Here is a 15,592-nt window from a genome sequence, read left to right as displayed (position 1 = left end):
ACAGCCCAGTACCTCACCTCTGTTGAAAGTAAATTTTTTTATAAGTTAGGGAGCTAAGAAATTTTATGTTTAAGTGTTCTTAGACAGATTCTTTGGCAGGTAAATAAACCACATTCACCTTATTACGGAAACTTGCATTTCCTAAGCGTTTTCAGGCTTGTGAGAGCACTGTCTATTACCAAATTTCCACATCTTTGTGTCTTCATTTGCAGAAAGTTGGTACTGATTTTGTTTCATTCACGCTCACTCGGATTCATAATAAAATAATGCCAAATTATCTGTCAAACTGAAGTGTGTAACTTCCGCATCACCTGAGTCACTGTACCTTTGATCATGTCTGTTGGAATGGAAATGTACCATTCTCTAAATTTTATTTGAAACAAAACTGTAGCACTAGTTTGCTGCCCTCGTTGCTACTCAATAGTATACTCTGTGGTTGTAAAGCCTCTCAGGTCAAAGACTGCGTCTGTCTGCGTCGGTGTGACTCAGATGCCGTTGGAAGGGAACGGAAGGGCTGTGTGATTCCAGGAGCTCCGGTCGATCCATGCAGGCCTACAGCAGTGCTGCACCAGCCATTCCCATTCCAGCTACAGAGATCACACAGAAGACAGATATTGCTATCAATTCTCTTAGTGTGTTCTTCATAGTCCAATCACTAAACTGTGAGATGTGTAACGAAGTGCTGGTGCATGTCCGTGGGCACCCTCTGAACAAAGGGATCCAACACTGCTGTATGGCTGAAGTCTGAGGAGAAAATATCCAAGTGCGAAGTCCTATGTTAACTCAGGAAATCAAGCTCTTGTTCTCTCTGGTTCCCTAAGCCATGCTGAATTCTAAATGTGCAGATGAACATCCACAATAGAAGCAGCGCACTGGTGAAACCACACCCAGGAGTACTGGTATAGGCTTTCTGCAAGTCCATTCTGCTACCCTAATAAAAATTGCTCTCAAAAGCTTCGTGCCATGGTTTTATTTTCAGACAGGGCTGGGGGTTAGCCTGGGATTGTAGTAGTGTTTTTAATTTGAATTTGGGTTGTCTTTAAAGCTTTCACAGAATCACTGAGACACTTATCTCCCTGTGTTTTACATGACTGAAAGGTTCCCTCTTTAGAAGTCTTTAGTAGATCTTTATTTATTTCTCCAGTTAATTTGGGGGTTAATGTTCATTTAAAAGTATGGAAGTTGCAAAATACATTCTTTGCTCGCAGTACAGCCCTTGGCTGAGGCTGCTGTTGGGTCTGCAGTGCTTAGCCGGCAGGAGTGCATCTGGAATTCAAGAGGTGTGTAAGGTCCTGATGGTTGTGATCAGAGCAAAGACAGCCGTTAGAATATGGAGCAAACCCCTTACAAGCAGGGTGTAAAAGTATCCCTCAAATGCCGGTGACATTCCATGGGCTGTTCCTCGCGGGGGGCCGCGGGCACTGGGCGGCGCTGGTGGCCGCGCTCAGCCCAGCGCGGCGGGAGAAGCTTCCCGAAAGGTACCAACTGCTGCAGTCAGAGCTGGCTGTGCGCTCTGGCACTTGTGCAGGACAGTTTTTAGAAGCAAACTTCTTGTATAGCTAATTAATTTCCTGACAATAATTTAGGAAATAACCTGGGCAAAATCTTTTCTGCAGCATCCTTGATGTTTTTGTATTTGTACAGGACAGAAAAGTTCCTCAGACATGTTCTAGGGAAGGTCAGACAGTTGCCCCATTAAGGACAGACAGGGAGGCCTGCCCAGCTCTGCCAGACAATCACAGGTGAGTGGGTTTAGCTGTAACCAAGACCCCAAGCCTCCTGAGGCATTGCAATAGAAAAGGCCTGAGTTTATTTTTCACTTAAAAGAATGATGATCATCTTGACTTTTTAATATTAAAAAAATACAGTGAACAAAATATTGTGTTAAATTAGACCACTTTTGTGCAGGAAACGAGCATAAGCAATCTAAAATAATTTTTCCCCATGTGATAGTTCTAGAGGAGTGACAAGGCTGCAGTTAAGAACACATCAGCATTACTGGGGCTTGTTGGAGTTTGAGTGCTTTGGTGAGAAGAAAAAAGGGACAAATACAGGGCCCTTCTGCCCTTGCAGACTTGCTCATGGCTGGCACACAGCCACCCCTTGGTTTGTCCTGAGGGGCAGTGGGTGGTACAGACCAGTTGCTGCTGCTCTCTACGCAGCAGCTACTGAAATAGCAGATGGGTCAACAGTTGCTGCTGCTGCAAAGTCATCCAAAAAATAAAAAAGCTTCTCCAAAAGGGCTGCAGCTGATGTTACTCTCCTATGGGGGCTTAATGCCAAGAGGCAATGTAAATAGAGAGATACATAATTACTGCTGGCTGAGGCTGTTCCTGGAAAATAGCTTCAGACCCCACAGGGCCACTCATGTGATCTGACTGCTCTGACCAGAGACACGCTGAGGGTGATGTGCCCCTCACCAGCCATGAGCACGTACGAGCAGAGGGGAAAGGGACCACGACCAAGTGCATTAAGAAAGCCAAACGCAGAAGTTTTCCATGGGTGACCTACCCTGAGCAATTGCTCCAAAGCAGCACCTGCACCCCAGCATGTTGTTGGGGGGTTTTTTTGCCATTAAGTCCAAAAAGAGAAATGATCATAACCCTGGGTGCTGCAAGGAGTAGCATGGAAACACAGCACAGCGTGTTTCCATGCTACTCACTACCACATTGTCAGGAGCTGAGCCCTGAGAGGTGGCTGGGCCATGGCTGCCATGCTGTGCTGGATCGGGGGGGGTGTGTGTGAGGGGTTTGTCACATGCAGAGCAGATGCTGTGGCCTAAAAACTGGCAGTCAGGGCTCTGGGGTACTGCCTGGAGCTGCTCAGAGGATGTTGCTCCTCCATTCCCAAGCTGTTCACAGCTCTTGTCAGCTGTACCGGGGGTATGACACGGTATGTGACACTGATAACAGTGGTCTGGCTTCTTGGGACATCATCAACTGCCTCTCTTCAGAGAATGGATGGATGGATGGATGGATGGATGGATGGATGGATGGATACTTCTTTATTTAAAGATCTTTGAATGAACACAGCTGAATGTTCCTGCTTTTGTAATGGCTCTGCAGCTCTGGCTTAACTAAAGTCTGGAGCTCATGGAGGCGCTCCCAGGACTGCGAGAAATCATCTGGTCCTTCCCCACAGCCGCCGACGGGTGGGACACTGGGGTACCCTGGATGCACCATCAGTTCTATGGTTACTGTCCTGCTCGGTGGCGTTGGGTGTGCAGGTGAGGCTGCCTTGGCCGTGACCTCCAGGATAGCAGTGTCGATCGCACTCCAGATGCTGCTGACAGACATGTTCTTGCCCATGGTGCTCAGGCCTATGTAAATGTCTGGCCACCTGGAGCCAGGAGGAAACACTGATATTAATGCTAACAAGGTAGGTAGAGACCTGAATTAGGTCCAGTGGATTAGGAATCAAAATTTACCTAAAATTTAAGATAGAAAAGGGGGAGGGGATTTACAACTTTTAACTATAAACAAAAGTAAACCCAGAACTTCAAGCCAGTTGTGCTTTTTCTTTCCTATTTCAAGCAGCGGTTCTGCAGTGACAGCAAACCCAGCACAGCCCCAGCACTGCTGCTAGGCTGTTATTGGTGTGCCCTGTGTCACAGCACACAGGTTATTTGGCATCTGTGAGCTTACAGGTGCATTTCGTTGGCCCAAAAGGGAAGAGCAGAGCTAAAGAGAAATCCCACACTATACTAGGCCAATTAAAACCCGAATAATAATCACCGCTAGACAATAACCCTCAGCTAAGTGGAAATGAAGGTGACTGAAATAAGGAGACCTGAACAAGTCTACGTGAGGGCAGAAGGTGAATGTTTTTGGAAGAAACCAAGGCTGGAGTCTTTAGCTGCATGATCAAAGAGCTCTGCTGACCACTTGGCTCTTCTTGAGAAAAGTTTGTAGGACTTAGGAGAATATTAACTGTGACCTGAGTACACACCGACACCTCACTACCGTGCAGTGAGCAGAGCCTTGTGCTCTCCAGTGCCACAAACCCCGCAGGCTCCAGGGCCTCGGTGCAGTACCTTCTGCAGAGGTGCTGAGGTCGAGTGGCAGCATTGAATTCCCTGAGCTCTCAGCTGACCGTGCTCCTCGCACTTCCCTGGCGTTCCCTGTGTTCGTGGTTTGTATAAGAGCTCGGCCCTCCTGGCCTGCCCTGCCGGCAGCGGCTGGAGCGCGGGCTGGGTATGAACACACAGGTCCTGCCAGTTCCCCGCACCCCGGAGAGGCACAGCAGCTTTTCAGAGGTACACCAACAGCATCCTGCCCTTTGGTACTGCGGGGAGCCCTGCAGCGTTTGGGGTTTCCAGTCTGCTGTCCCAGTGTGGACTTGGCCTAAAGTTACTCTCCTGATGACCTGCGCTGTGAGTTTCTGTGCCCTTCCTTCCCTCAGAAATAGGCTGGAGCACAGCCTATGTGCTCTGGATGGATGGGCAGGGTGGAATGCCAGCCTGCTGCTAGCATTGAGAACAACTGATACCAAAATAAAATCCAAGAAAATAACTGCTTCAGTGGACCGAGAAAGTAATGAAATCTGCCCCAAAGGACAGGTGACAGCAAGGGTCTCAAGTGAAATGTCTTTAACTCGTAAGACACTGTTTAAGCTTTTAAGAGAAGTATGTTGTTGGGGGAAGGGCTGAGCTTCTCAGGTTTGGCCCCTGAGATGCAGGACACCAACGAGGCTGTTCGCATAGAGCAGTGATCGCCAGCTGTGACACTGCAAGCTCAGGGAGCTTCTTGCTTCCCCTTAACAACAAACACTTGTTTCTAATTAGTCTTTCTTGCTACTTAAAACCCTTTCTCCACTGTGCCAGAAAGATGAAAAGTTATTTCTTGACAACTTGCCGTAGATCATACTTTGAAAACTCCACCACTGATGCAGCATTTCTCCTGCAGTCCCAGATGCCAATGCAGCTTCACTAGGAAGTCTGAGAAACATACCCTGAAAAGAACATTCCCTTTCAAGTGGGAAGTGAGTCACCGCTGTTCAAATAAAAGCTCCTAAGCCCTAGTGCCCCCAGCACTTTTATCCTCCTCCTGAACCTCTCTGTAAGCCCTGAAGAGGAAAGAGAAAGGTGGTGTTCCATTTTGGAAAGATACTATCAGGCACTGATAAGATCTTAGAGTTTTACTGCAAAAAGGATGAGTAATGCCTGTCTTACCTTATTCCATGCTTTGTAAACACATCCACTGTGTTAAAAGAATCTTCTTCTACTCCCAGATAAAAGTCCATCAGAGACGGTGGAATCCAGTCACAGTTATGAAGGCCTGGCTCTATTGGGACACGAGTGTACTTAATCCCATATTCCTCTAACACCTCTGCAAAAACATGCCTGACCTCTGCAAGTAAAACCAGAGACACTGTAGTCAGGAGTTGGATAACAAGCTCATTGTGTCCCCTGCAAGCTGTAAGCACAGAGGCTTCTTCCCATGTTTAAGAAAATCAAATCCCGTTTGGTTTATCTTCTGCTGAAATTGTTTTATTTGTCTGTGTGGGAGTCACCATCTATACTGGAAATGCTTCTCCCTCAACATCTGATGTAGGTGCCTTTTTTCTTCCCTTCAGTACTGGGCATTCAGTCCAGCCCCTGCTTCTAAGTGAGGGGCTCTGGTCTTGGAGTGCACCAGAGGTAACTGCACTGTCAGGAAGAAGCTCTTCATCAAGTCCCTGCACTGTCGGAGCAATATTATCCATAGGCCGTTACTGCTGGAGTGGGGAAGGCTGGATTCTTTTTTTTTTTCAGTTTTCCATCTCTGTACCACAATGACCTTATTTGCAAAACAGGTACAAAAGATATTTGCCCATTTCTAAAGCAAGCTGAGACCTACAGGAAGGGACTGGGGTGGAAACAACTGACAGAATGGAGTTCTTGTAGCACCTGAAAGAGCCACAGACCTTGCAAACTCCATCATTCCTATTTAAACTGGCCAGTCTGCTGCTGGCTTTGATCTACCTCCTTCAGTGTGGGCAGGAGGAGGAATTAGGATGCTGAGGTGAATTATCAGTTCTTAGAGGAAAAGGTGTAACCTGGGCCATTTGTGCCATTAATCCCCTCGTGCTGCCATGCGAAGACTCAAGACTCCAAGTAAACAGTTTGGGCCTGGGCAGGACTGTCTCCCCAGGGCCCAGGTGGGGACATTCAAACTGCAACTGTCAAGCAAGTATCTTATGGTGATGTTTATTGCCCAAACAGGAGCCATGGCAAGGGGAGTCCCCTCTGACTCTCCAACTCTCTCACCTGCTTGGCACTGGGAAGAAGAGGACTTCCTTCTTACCTGGGAGGACGTGGACATGCTGGTGCCCATCCATGTGAGGAGGTAGGTGACCTGTCAGCTCATGGAACAGCTCCACCTGAGCCTTTAGCTCCTGCCTCACCTGTACAGCAGAGAAGCAAGACCTATCAGCAGGCTAAGAGCAGGAGAGTTCAAGGGGCTGCTGGAGACATCGCTGGCCAGGACTTGGGAGGTGGCCCTGGGAGGCACCAAGTGCTGTGATTATAAAGGGATGTCCATTGCTGCTGGACTAGTCAGAGCCTTCCCTAGGCATGGGGCTCTTTGTAGTACTGGGTATGGGGATGGTGCTGATACTGGGATTTTCTGAAATGCATAGGATATTTGAATACCCATTTCCCTTTAAAATGAATAGGGAAATAGGTGTTCATATCCCATAGGCAGTTTTCATCACAGTAACATGTTCATCCTTGCTCATGGGACAAAACCAGCCATCTTCCTAGAGAGTAAAAGCCTCACACCAGCTGATGAAAAGCCTAGTGCCCACTTAGGACTTATCTGTCATTTTCCTTTTACTGATCTCTAGGTTCTTTTTAAATACCTGTTCCAATGCTGCTTCTGCCCCCTCAGATAAACAGTTAACAGGACATTAGGGTACACAGGCACCGAAGCAGGGAGGAACGTGCTCTCAAAGGCTGCAGAGCCTGTGGCAGAATGAGGCCCAGGACCTGGAAAGCCAGCTCCAGCTGCACACACAGCATGGTCAAGGCTTAGAGACCTTGGGATCTGTGAAAGCTGTTATGTGCTGAGATCTGGGAAAGCTGTTATGTGCTGGGATAAGTTCAGGAAAGCAAGCCAAATGGCTGCATGTGGCTTTCTCCTACCTCTGACATATTCAGGAGACCTTTTGATAGAGCTGTTCTGAATCCCATTTTACCATGGAAGAATCCATCTCGGTTGAGCAGAGAAGAGTTTGTCTTGAGTACCTCACATACAGGGGAGCCCTCGGAGAGGTTGGCATGCAGGCCTATTGGGATGTTGTATCTGTAACAGGAATGAAATATCTGTTAAGATTTGCACCTCCCTCACTGTGGCCAAAGAGAGTGAGATTTCAGTGAAAGAGCTCAACTGATCTTAGAAGTGTTGCTGTCCTCACTGGAGTACATCTTTGTATCTCTGCTCTGCTAGAAAGGAAAGCAGAGTGACCTTAACCAGAGAAGAATATCTCCAGCTAACTACCCTGTGCAGTCTTCCAAAGGCCAGTGTGAGACTCCCTCTCACCCTGGCTCACATCACAAGGTATCTTGGGCTAAATGCTGTAACTGCACTTTGTAACTACAGTCACTAGTAACTAACTGAAAAATCTGGACCTTTCAACCTTTTCTAGAGCACTTCAATAGTTCTTGCTAGGTATCCCCTTGAGTTGTTCACTCTATTAAAGATGGTACATTTATGATACATTTGAGTTCTAAAGCTGCCCTTAAGTAGAATCCAGTCATATATATACAAACAGTGGCCAATGCAGCTGGTATGCAAGTGTAAATACTGTCTGAGTTTAAGGGTGTCCTGGTCCAAGGGGCTGCAGCTGGATTTGCCTGCAGTGGCCAGGCTCTTGTCTACTGGTGCAGACTAACACTTAGTGAGGGATAAGGCTGATGCAGCTTCAATCTGAAGTTGTACAGAGCAGCATCTCTGGCATGGTTAAAGGATTACTGCAGGGAGGCCCGCAGTGAAGTGTAGAGGCTTGCTAAGGAATCAAAGAGAACAACTGATTAACTAGTTGCAGTCTGTAACAGTTGAAAAAAAAGAAACTATGGAGCCAGAGTAGATGCAGAGCTCCTCTCTGCCACAGGGCTTAGTGAGTGCTGGTGTTTGCTTCTTGGTCTGTGCTGTGGATGAACTGCAATGAAAACAGGTCTTGTGAGTGCTCACATTTATACGGGGTCTCACTAGCTTTTTTGGAAATCCTCAGAATCGGTAGCCAGATTGATGCCTTGAAACTTTTTCCAAGACAACCCCTGGCCTCTGGCTGACCCAGTAGGTACATGACAGAACTGCAATGTTCTGTCTGTGTTGCCCAGTCTGAGTCATGGTGCATAGTGAATTTCAAGGCAACAAGTCCATGATGCTTTAAATCCTTCTTGGAACTTCTGCATGGGGCTACTAAAACTGGGCATGGTCTGTCCCTGATACAGCCCTTGCACCATGAAGAGGAAAACAAAAGCAATCTCAATTTAGGCAAGTGTGCTAAAAACATCTTCCCGCTCTGCTGCCCTGAAGCTGACTGGTGAAGCACTGAGTTACTGGAGACAGGACTGTGGATGGATTGGACCAAGTCAGAGTCATTTAGCTCCTTCACGTCCAAAAGCTTTGGCCCTTGTAGGACTGAAAGCCTTTTTCCCTGGCTCCTTCATGTCTTGTGCTCCAGGTGGATGGTGCAGTCAATTGCCAGATACTACTTCTCAAAGACATAAATGTTAGGAGACAAGTTGTATGCACAGCTCTGTGAAACAAAATGAGACCATGTCTTTCCAGTCCACTGTGTGATTAAGGAGCTTGAATGTCTGCTTAATGGAGCAAAACAGCTTGTGGAAAGAAAGGTCCTCTGGCTTTTCTGGTGATTTCTTTCAGCAAGGCCTGATGGTTTCATTGATGATAAATGTTCATCTGGTTTTCATACCTGGGGCATGAGCACATGACGTGCACGCTAGCTTCTTGCTAATACAAGAAGTGGAAGATGCTGTCATTAGGAGTGTGGCCATTAGGCAGGCAGTCGAGGGCAGGGCAGGAGGCAGTGACAGTGCAGAAGGAGTGCTGGGGCAGGAGGCCTTCCCCTCCATTCTGTGACCTGCTGGGTATCCTGCATGAGCCCAAAAGGAGAGGAGGAACCTGTGGTTTTGTTTTGGTTTTTTTCAGAAGTCCACCTCAGATTCTTTATTGTGTCCCTGGGAAGCTCTGACTGTATCAGCTGTACCACAGCCACTGCTGTTTGAAAAAAAAGAAAAAAAAGATTCATGTGTTACCATGAATCAGCAGATGGACTTTTTTGTTGAGTACTCTCCTCATGTGTGTTGTGGGAGGGCAAGAAATGAACAGCTGAGCCTCTCAGTGTTGTCTCCCAGGAGCATCAAATGAACTGCCTCCAATTGTGCAATGCCTTAAATGGTGTGAGGGAAGCTATTTCCAGGAGAAGGCAAGCCCCTCTGACAGGTGTGGGACACTGAGGAGCCAAGTGCTGTGCTGGGGAACCTGAGAGCTGCTCCTTGCTGGAGCTGAAAGCAACCCCAGAGCTGGGGAATGAGCAGAATGTGGAAGTGCAGAGAGAGCTGGCCTTGTCCTTACTGTAAGGGGAGAGTCTGACTGTAACATTAGAGCATGTTTCAGAGCTTTGGCTAACACCAGCTGAATATCTTAATAGTTTTCTCGTAGAGTTGGTCCTAGCTTGTTTGACAGATTGCCCATGCTGAGGCATCCAACAAGGAATTGCTCACGTTCAACGGCTCTGGGATACAGGGACTGAAAACAAAACTCAAAATGCAGCATCTGATAAACTCATTCAGAAATGCTCATCTGTGGGAGATGCACAGAAGCAGCATGCTGTGAAGGCTGTAAGGATATGAGAAGGAGAACAAAGCAATGGGTACAGCAGAGTTCTGCTGAAAGCTAGCTCTTCTCCCCACAGGCTGCTACACACACTGGACTAACTCTCCTGAGTGCCTCTCACTACTGAAATGCAGCTTCTGCAAATAAAGAGCAATGCCAAGGCATGCTGTACTCTAAAAAAGGCAGGGAGAAAAGTCAAGTTGTGGGAATACCCTCAAAGGGTCCTTTTTTTAGAGTGCAGGCGATTGTTTCTGCTACACAAACATACTTTGTAGTTGCCTGTATCTTTTCAAATACTGTTAAATATCTGCTATTTTATTGGCTGAAATACTGAAGCAGAGACCAGCAGCTCAAACAGCTTATATAGCATGTGATACTGCACCAGGAACAGAGCTCGGCTGTTGTGGGTTTGGCCTCATACCCACTCCTCTGCACAAGCCCTTTACAGGTGGGACAGGGTGAGCCCTGCTGGTCAGGTCTAACTGCTAATTGCTCACAGGAGATTCAAAATGAAACGCCTGGCATTGAGCCTCAGGCAACAGTTTAGTTTCTGCAAAAAGAACTCTGCGGTAACAGCTACCATTGCCAAAACAAAGTAATGCTGAGGAATGTGCTTGGTGTCTCTAAACTGGTTTTGGTAATTGTTTTCAGCAGCAATGACCCTTCCACAACCTGTTTGGAGGGGCCCATGTCTATGTGTTTACAAGGCTGTTCCACTGCACTGGACAATGCAGAGATGTGAGGCAGGATTCAGCACACAGGTTGAGTTCACTCCTGATAAAGTCGAAGGATAATGTCTACAAGTATATGCTCCTATAACACAAGCAGCATTAGACTGGGCTGCTTGAGAGCTTACTGAGAAGAGATTCAGGCCAGCAGCTTTTGCAGCCACTGAGGTTAGTCCTCTAGTGAGCTGTTTGCACTGAATGTTGGCTGTTACACCAGCCTGGCTCTGTAGTTCTCTGCTCAGCATCCTCTGTAGGAGGTGGGGGGAAGAGGGTGGGGGAAGCAGAGACCCTTACAAAAAGTGCTACAAGGGGCAAGAAGGAATTCACCCCGGAAAGATTTCTGAGTCAGCAAGTCCAGTCCGGTTATCAAAGAGAGGGGAAATACAATCAGCTAAACTGCTTCCTTTTCAAGTAGTTCCTTGTTTTTCCATACAAGTGCTCTGAACAAATGTCTCTTCTGAGGCAATGGGCTTTGTACCGCTGCAATCCCTGTTCATTCACATCCTTAGCAGTAAAGGGACTCTGGAGATGGTTATTACACTGACTTATTCTCTGAAGTGCCCACCAGCTCTGCACATTTCTGAGCTTAGTGGCTGAGTAACAGTGTCCTGGGTCCTGCCTGGCCACGGCATGGGACTCTGTGGAGTCCCCGTGTTCCTGGGAGCAGTTGCAGTGACTGTGGGAATTATGTGATTCACCAAGCACAGTCCCAGTTGACTTGCTGAAGGCTGCATACTCTGGCATAAGCATGGCACTTACCCTTTTCCTTGGTGGGTAAACAGATCCCACCTCCAACATCCTGTTTGTATCATCCAGGAAATTACTGTTCGGCAGATCTCAGCCCAGGTGTGACACAAGTAAGAGCCTCGTGTAAATATCTGTATCTCAACATCCTGCTCCAGTAAACACCAAGTGTCTGAAGGCAGACAAAGAAAGGCTGTGCTTTGTGCAGAAGTGTACACCTCTAAGTTTCTCCATGTTGGCATTTGCATATTTCCCATACACACTTTCACCATTCAACAAACTGTAAGATCTGTCTTTCATCAAATAGCATCTTTTCTTGCTCTATTACTGCTAAGGATTTATTTCTGCTGCAAGAAATGCTCCAAAGCCTCTGAAGTGTTAAGAACTGGTACTGTAACATAGCTTAGGGATGTGAGTTTCTATTGTAATTACGTCTTTGTATCAAGTGAAGCTCCTGTGTCTGTAACCTTACACGAGCAAAAAGCACTGTTGCCAGTAAAGTCAATATTATCTGGGATTCTAGCTTAAGGCCTCAGATTGGGCCCTACCCCTATCCAAACACAGTTCAGCAGTGGAATTGTTTGCTACGTGATTAACAGTCACATAAAAGGGTGATGAGAAAGCATGAGAGACTTCTAGATTAGTCAGATGTTGACTGGGAGAGTCAGAATTAAGTCACAATTTACACACACATTTTGCAATTAGTGTTGATGGAAAACGAAGTGAAAACATAGGCAGCAATTAAATGTGGGTTTGTTAGATTTTTCTGTTAAATGTACCCATATGATGTGGGGACTTCAGTTTTTGTGTAGCTGATGTTCAGCATTTAAACTGCAAAAAAACCCACCAGGAAGACTGAGGTTGTGTTCTAAAATATGTCACTCTTCATCAGGTATTTGGATACAATCATCTGCAAAAGGGTCCTGATACTCAGTAACAAGTGAGCTGTTTGATATAAAGGGGAGGAGTTGGGGGATATGGCAGCAAACTATCTTAGGTGTCTCTATCTCTGTATTTCTAAGCAAAAATGAAGGGATCTATTCATTTCAGGTTACAAAATAACCCTTCCAATTTCTGAGAAAGGTTGTGGAATAATCACTAGGAAAACTAGATGACTTCAAGGTAGGGCTTGCCAAATAGAAAACTGAAATTATATTATATGGATAACCAGGAAGTTGCAGTCAGTCCATGGCCCATAAAGAGGAAAGTTTTGAGTTACTGAAAAAGACCCACAATGATAGTCTATTCTCCCACCTGCTGCTCTGGTAGTTGCTATCAGTAGGTTTGTCATTTGGTGATGGATCAGGCCTCTGCTAAAACTTCTCTGTTGCACAAAGTGAGTGGGTCCCTTCTCTGAGCCCAGTTATGACAGTGAATGAGAAAAGCCCAAAATCCTGAGCCTGGATGTTAGGGAAGGTGTGTGTTTTTACTGCTTGGTTCTGCTGTTCTGCAGTTAGCTTGTGTTAGAGCTGATACAAAGATCTGCTGACTATCATCACATTTCTGCCAAGGCTTCTAATCAAATCTCAGGGCAACAGATGGTATACCCAGAAACCTAGAGAATTTTTGTGAAAACGAAAGGGAGGATGAAAATCCAGAGGAACTGTGTTCTTTTCTGAAGAATGCTGAGTCCTAACATTGCAGGGCAGCATGAGGTACTTAGGAAGGAAAAGTTGTCTTGTTACTAATTAGCTTTGCCTGTGTTTAATTAACTGAAAACCAGGTGAGGAGAGAGCTCAAGACTTGCAGTGACAAGCAGCCATGTCATAGACAGTTAATCAAGAGCCACCCAGATAATCTCCACAACCCATAGAAGCAGTCCATCACTGACAATCCTGGCACCATGAGTGCAAAAGAGTAAATTCCACAGCACTGGAATGTGCCCCAGGAAAGAACAAGCTACTTGCTTCAAGTGTCTTCTCTCAGCTTGCGATGGATTCACTCTTCCTGCTTACACTACTGGTCGAGGCTGAATAGGTGAAGACAAACATGGGGAGGAAAAAACAAGGCAGGCTTTCATCCCATAAAACACAAAGCCTCAATATTCACAGTGGGACGGGAGATGACACCAAGCAGAGGGACGAAGGAATAAGTGGCAAGGCAGGCAAGCAAGTTTCCCATTTTTGCACCACAAGATGAGGAGGATTCAATGACATTTCTAGTAAGTCTGACCTATTTGACACCTGTGTACAATAAGATTTTGCATCAGCCTTTGCAACAGAGGAACAAATATCTCAGGGGTGACACAAGAGTTTGTTTATACAGACTGGTACCAGTTAAGCACAAGCAGCATCTGAAGCAGGAGTTGCATTAGAATATGATGAATCCTTTTCCCCAAAGCTGCAGATGCTCCCCCATGCCTGGATAGGGCTGCATACAGCTGCAGAGAGTTACACAAATGAGGAACTGTAGAAACTGGGCTGTTGATGTTTAGTGCTGGCAGATGTTCCCAAAGTGATCCTGTTTATATGCTTAGAAATAGTTTTAAATCCATTTTATTTATATTCACAATTCAAAATTACCCTTTCACAAAAATGAAATTGTCGCAGCAGGCTGCAGCTTCTGCTGCCCTCCAACCTGGCTTTTTATGTCAGCACAAGTGTCATGACCTGGATTCAAAGATGCTTTTTAAACCACTGATTACATGGCCTACTTTCTGGCTATGAAAATGAGGCCAGGTGGATTCTATTTTAAAAGCCTGCTAAAGACCGTGGCTAAAATAGCTGACAACATTACCAGACCACTGGGGCTTAAAGGGTTTCACAGTGCCCCTGTGTCAGAGAGAAGTGCTGGTTTTATCTCTGTGTTTTACATTTTATTTGTTTCATTGGCTAACAGGATTTTAGCAATCTCAACAGTGTTGTGCCTCTCCTCTTATCACCCCCAGGCAGTTCCTCTCTTTTTGTTTGTGTGGAATCTCTAGCCTTTTTCACAGAAGACCAGGTTGCCACCAAGACCACATCCAGGCTTTCCTTCACCACCCTACATCAAAGAAGCTGCAAGCAATTTCCAAGTACCCTAAAATCACAGCAAATTGAGGAGAAGTGCTCAAGGAGAACAAGGACAGTATTACTCTCATGAAACTGTTCCCTGCAGCAGCTGCATTTAAAGCATAAGGTCTCAGTTCATTTAGTACCAGTACAGCTCCTTTCCTCTTCTGCTTTCCTAAATTGTTTCCCAACCCTGCTGCTCTTTCTTTCAGGACATACTCCTGCTTCCAAGTGCCTGTCCACACCGGGGTTGAAGCATTAGCTGGGTTTTACCTTTTAAATACAAGTAATGCTTCCTATTAAAGGATTTGCTGGACTAGTCCATGAAACTGCCACATAGCATTTGATCTGCTGCAGAGCTAACTGTACCAGCAAGCTGTGAAGTTCACAGAGAAGTAAAAGTGGTAGGTACAAGATACAGTCCCTCTCTTTATGTAGGCAGTTTTTACTAATGCATTTATTAAGCCTAGAATTATTAGAAATATTGCAGTGCTTTCTTAACAGGTTTCCAGAGTGGAAAAAATCAAGTTTTCCAGTGCCCAGATTTATAACTAAGCCCTCACAGAATCACCTTTCCCTGATTCTGCAATGAGTCTGGCTGCCCTTGTGTTCAGCCTGGCTGAAATGGATCAAATTAAATGAGATTTAAAGATTTGTGCTTTTATGCTCTAACAGTTTTAGGGGTAGCAGATTAGTCTGAGTATATAATGTGCACTTTCATTCTGCTGATGCATCTTTTAGAAGTGTGGAAAGAGAAAGTCTAACTAATCCAAACTCTACTAGTCAAATTGTGTAAGGGGCTTCCTATCCTGAGGGGGGAAATGGTGCAGTAGCTAATATCAAAGACCATTATGGGTATGGTTGGCAGGTTTTACTGAGAAGAGTCTTGGTGAATGCACCTGAACTCAGTTTTCTTATACCAGCCAGAGCTATGACACAGTGTTTATTCTGGGGCTACAAAATACTACATTTTCCAGGCTGGGCTTTCTGTGGAGGTTGTGGAGGCTGTCCACGAAGGAGCTAAAGAAAGTAGCTTACCTCCTTGCCAGCTTGGCTGCATCTGCTGCAGCACTTCCGTTGACTAGAAGGGACACGTTAGATATCGCACCGGCCAGGAAACAGTCCACGATGCCTTGGTTTCTCCGAGGACAATAGCCAAAGTCATCTCCAGTTACTATTAGCTTCACCTGAAGCATTCTTAGATGTCATCCCTAGCAAAAACGTAAATGAGGTTAAATGGCAACACTCCGCAGTCCGCAGATCACAGGCACACGGGAAAAAGACAGGC

General features: G+C 46.0%; 1 protein-coding gene across 1 annotated transcript; it reads right to left on the bottom strand.

Annotated features, from left to right (window-relative positions):
• Positions 1-3,008: 3,008 nt before the first annotated feature.
• Positions 3,009-15,534, bottom strand: YDJC (YdjC homolog (bacterial)). The gene is made up of 5 exons (XM_009080796.1): positions 15,343-15,534; positions 7,124-7,283; positions 6,285-6,384; positions 5,171-5,348; positions 3,009-3,339 (listed from the first exon to the last, which is right to left on the bottom strand). Exons 1-5 carry the CDS (start codon positions 15,498-15,500, stop codon positions 3,009-3,011), a joined length of 927 nt encoding a protein of 308 aa, XP_009079044.1. The 5' UTR covers positions 15,501-15,534.
• Between the last annotated feature and the right edge of the window lie 58 nt (positions 15,535-15,592).

Source organism: Acanthisitta chloris, unplaced genomic scaffold (genome assembly GCF_000695815.1).
Source record: "Acanthisitta chloris isolate BGI_N310 unplaced genomic scaffold, ASM69581v1 scaffold22478, whole genome shotgun sequence".
In the NCBI taxonomy this organism is placed as follows: Eukaryota; Metazoa; Chordata; class Aves; order Passeriformes; family Acanthisittidae; genus Acanthisitta; species Acanthisitta chloris.
The sequence above is the reverse complement of the archived record's forward strand: the minus strand, read 5'-3'. Positions and strand labels throughout refer to the sequence as shown.

Coding starts and splice junctions, on each gene's coding strand:
- YDJC (XM_009080796.1), bottom strand. CDS start 15,500: ATGCTTCAGGTGAAGCTAATAGTAACTGGAGATGACTTTGGCTATTGT. Junction 7,284..15,342: donor GCAGCCAAGCTGGCAAGGAG/GTAAGCTACTTT, acceptor TTCCTGTTACAG/ATACAACATCCCAATAGGCC. Junction 6,385..7,123: donor GTCTCCTGAATATGTCAGAG/GTAGGAGAAAGC, acceptor TCTGCTGTACAG/GTGAGGCAGGAGCTAAAGGC.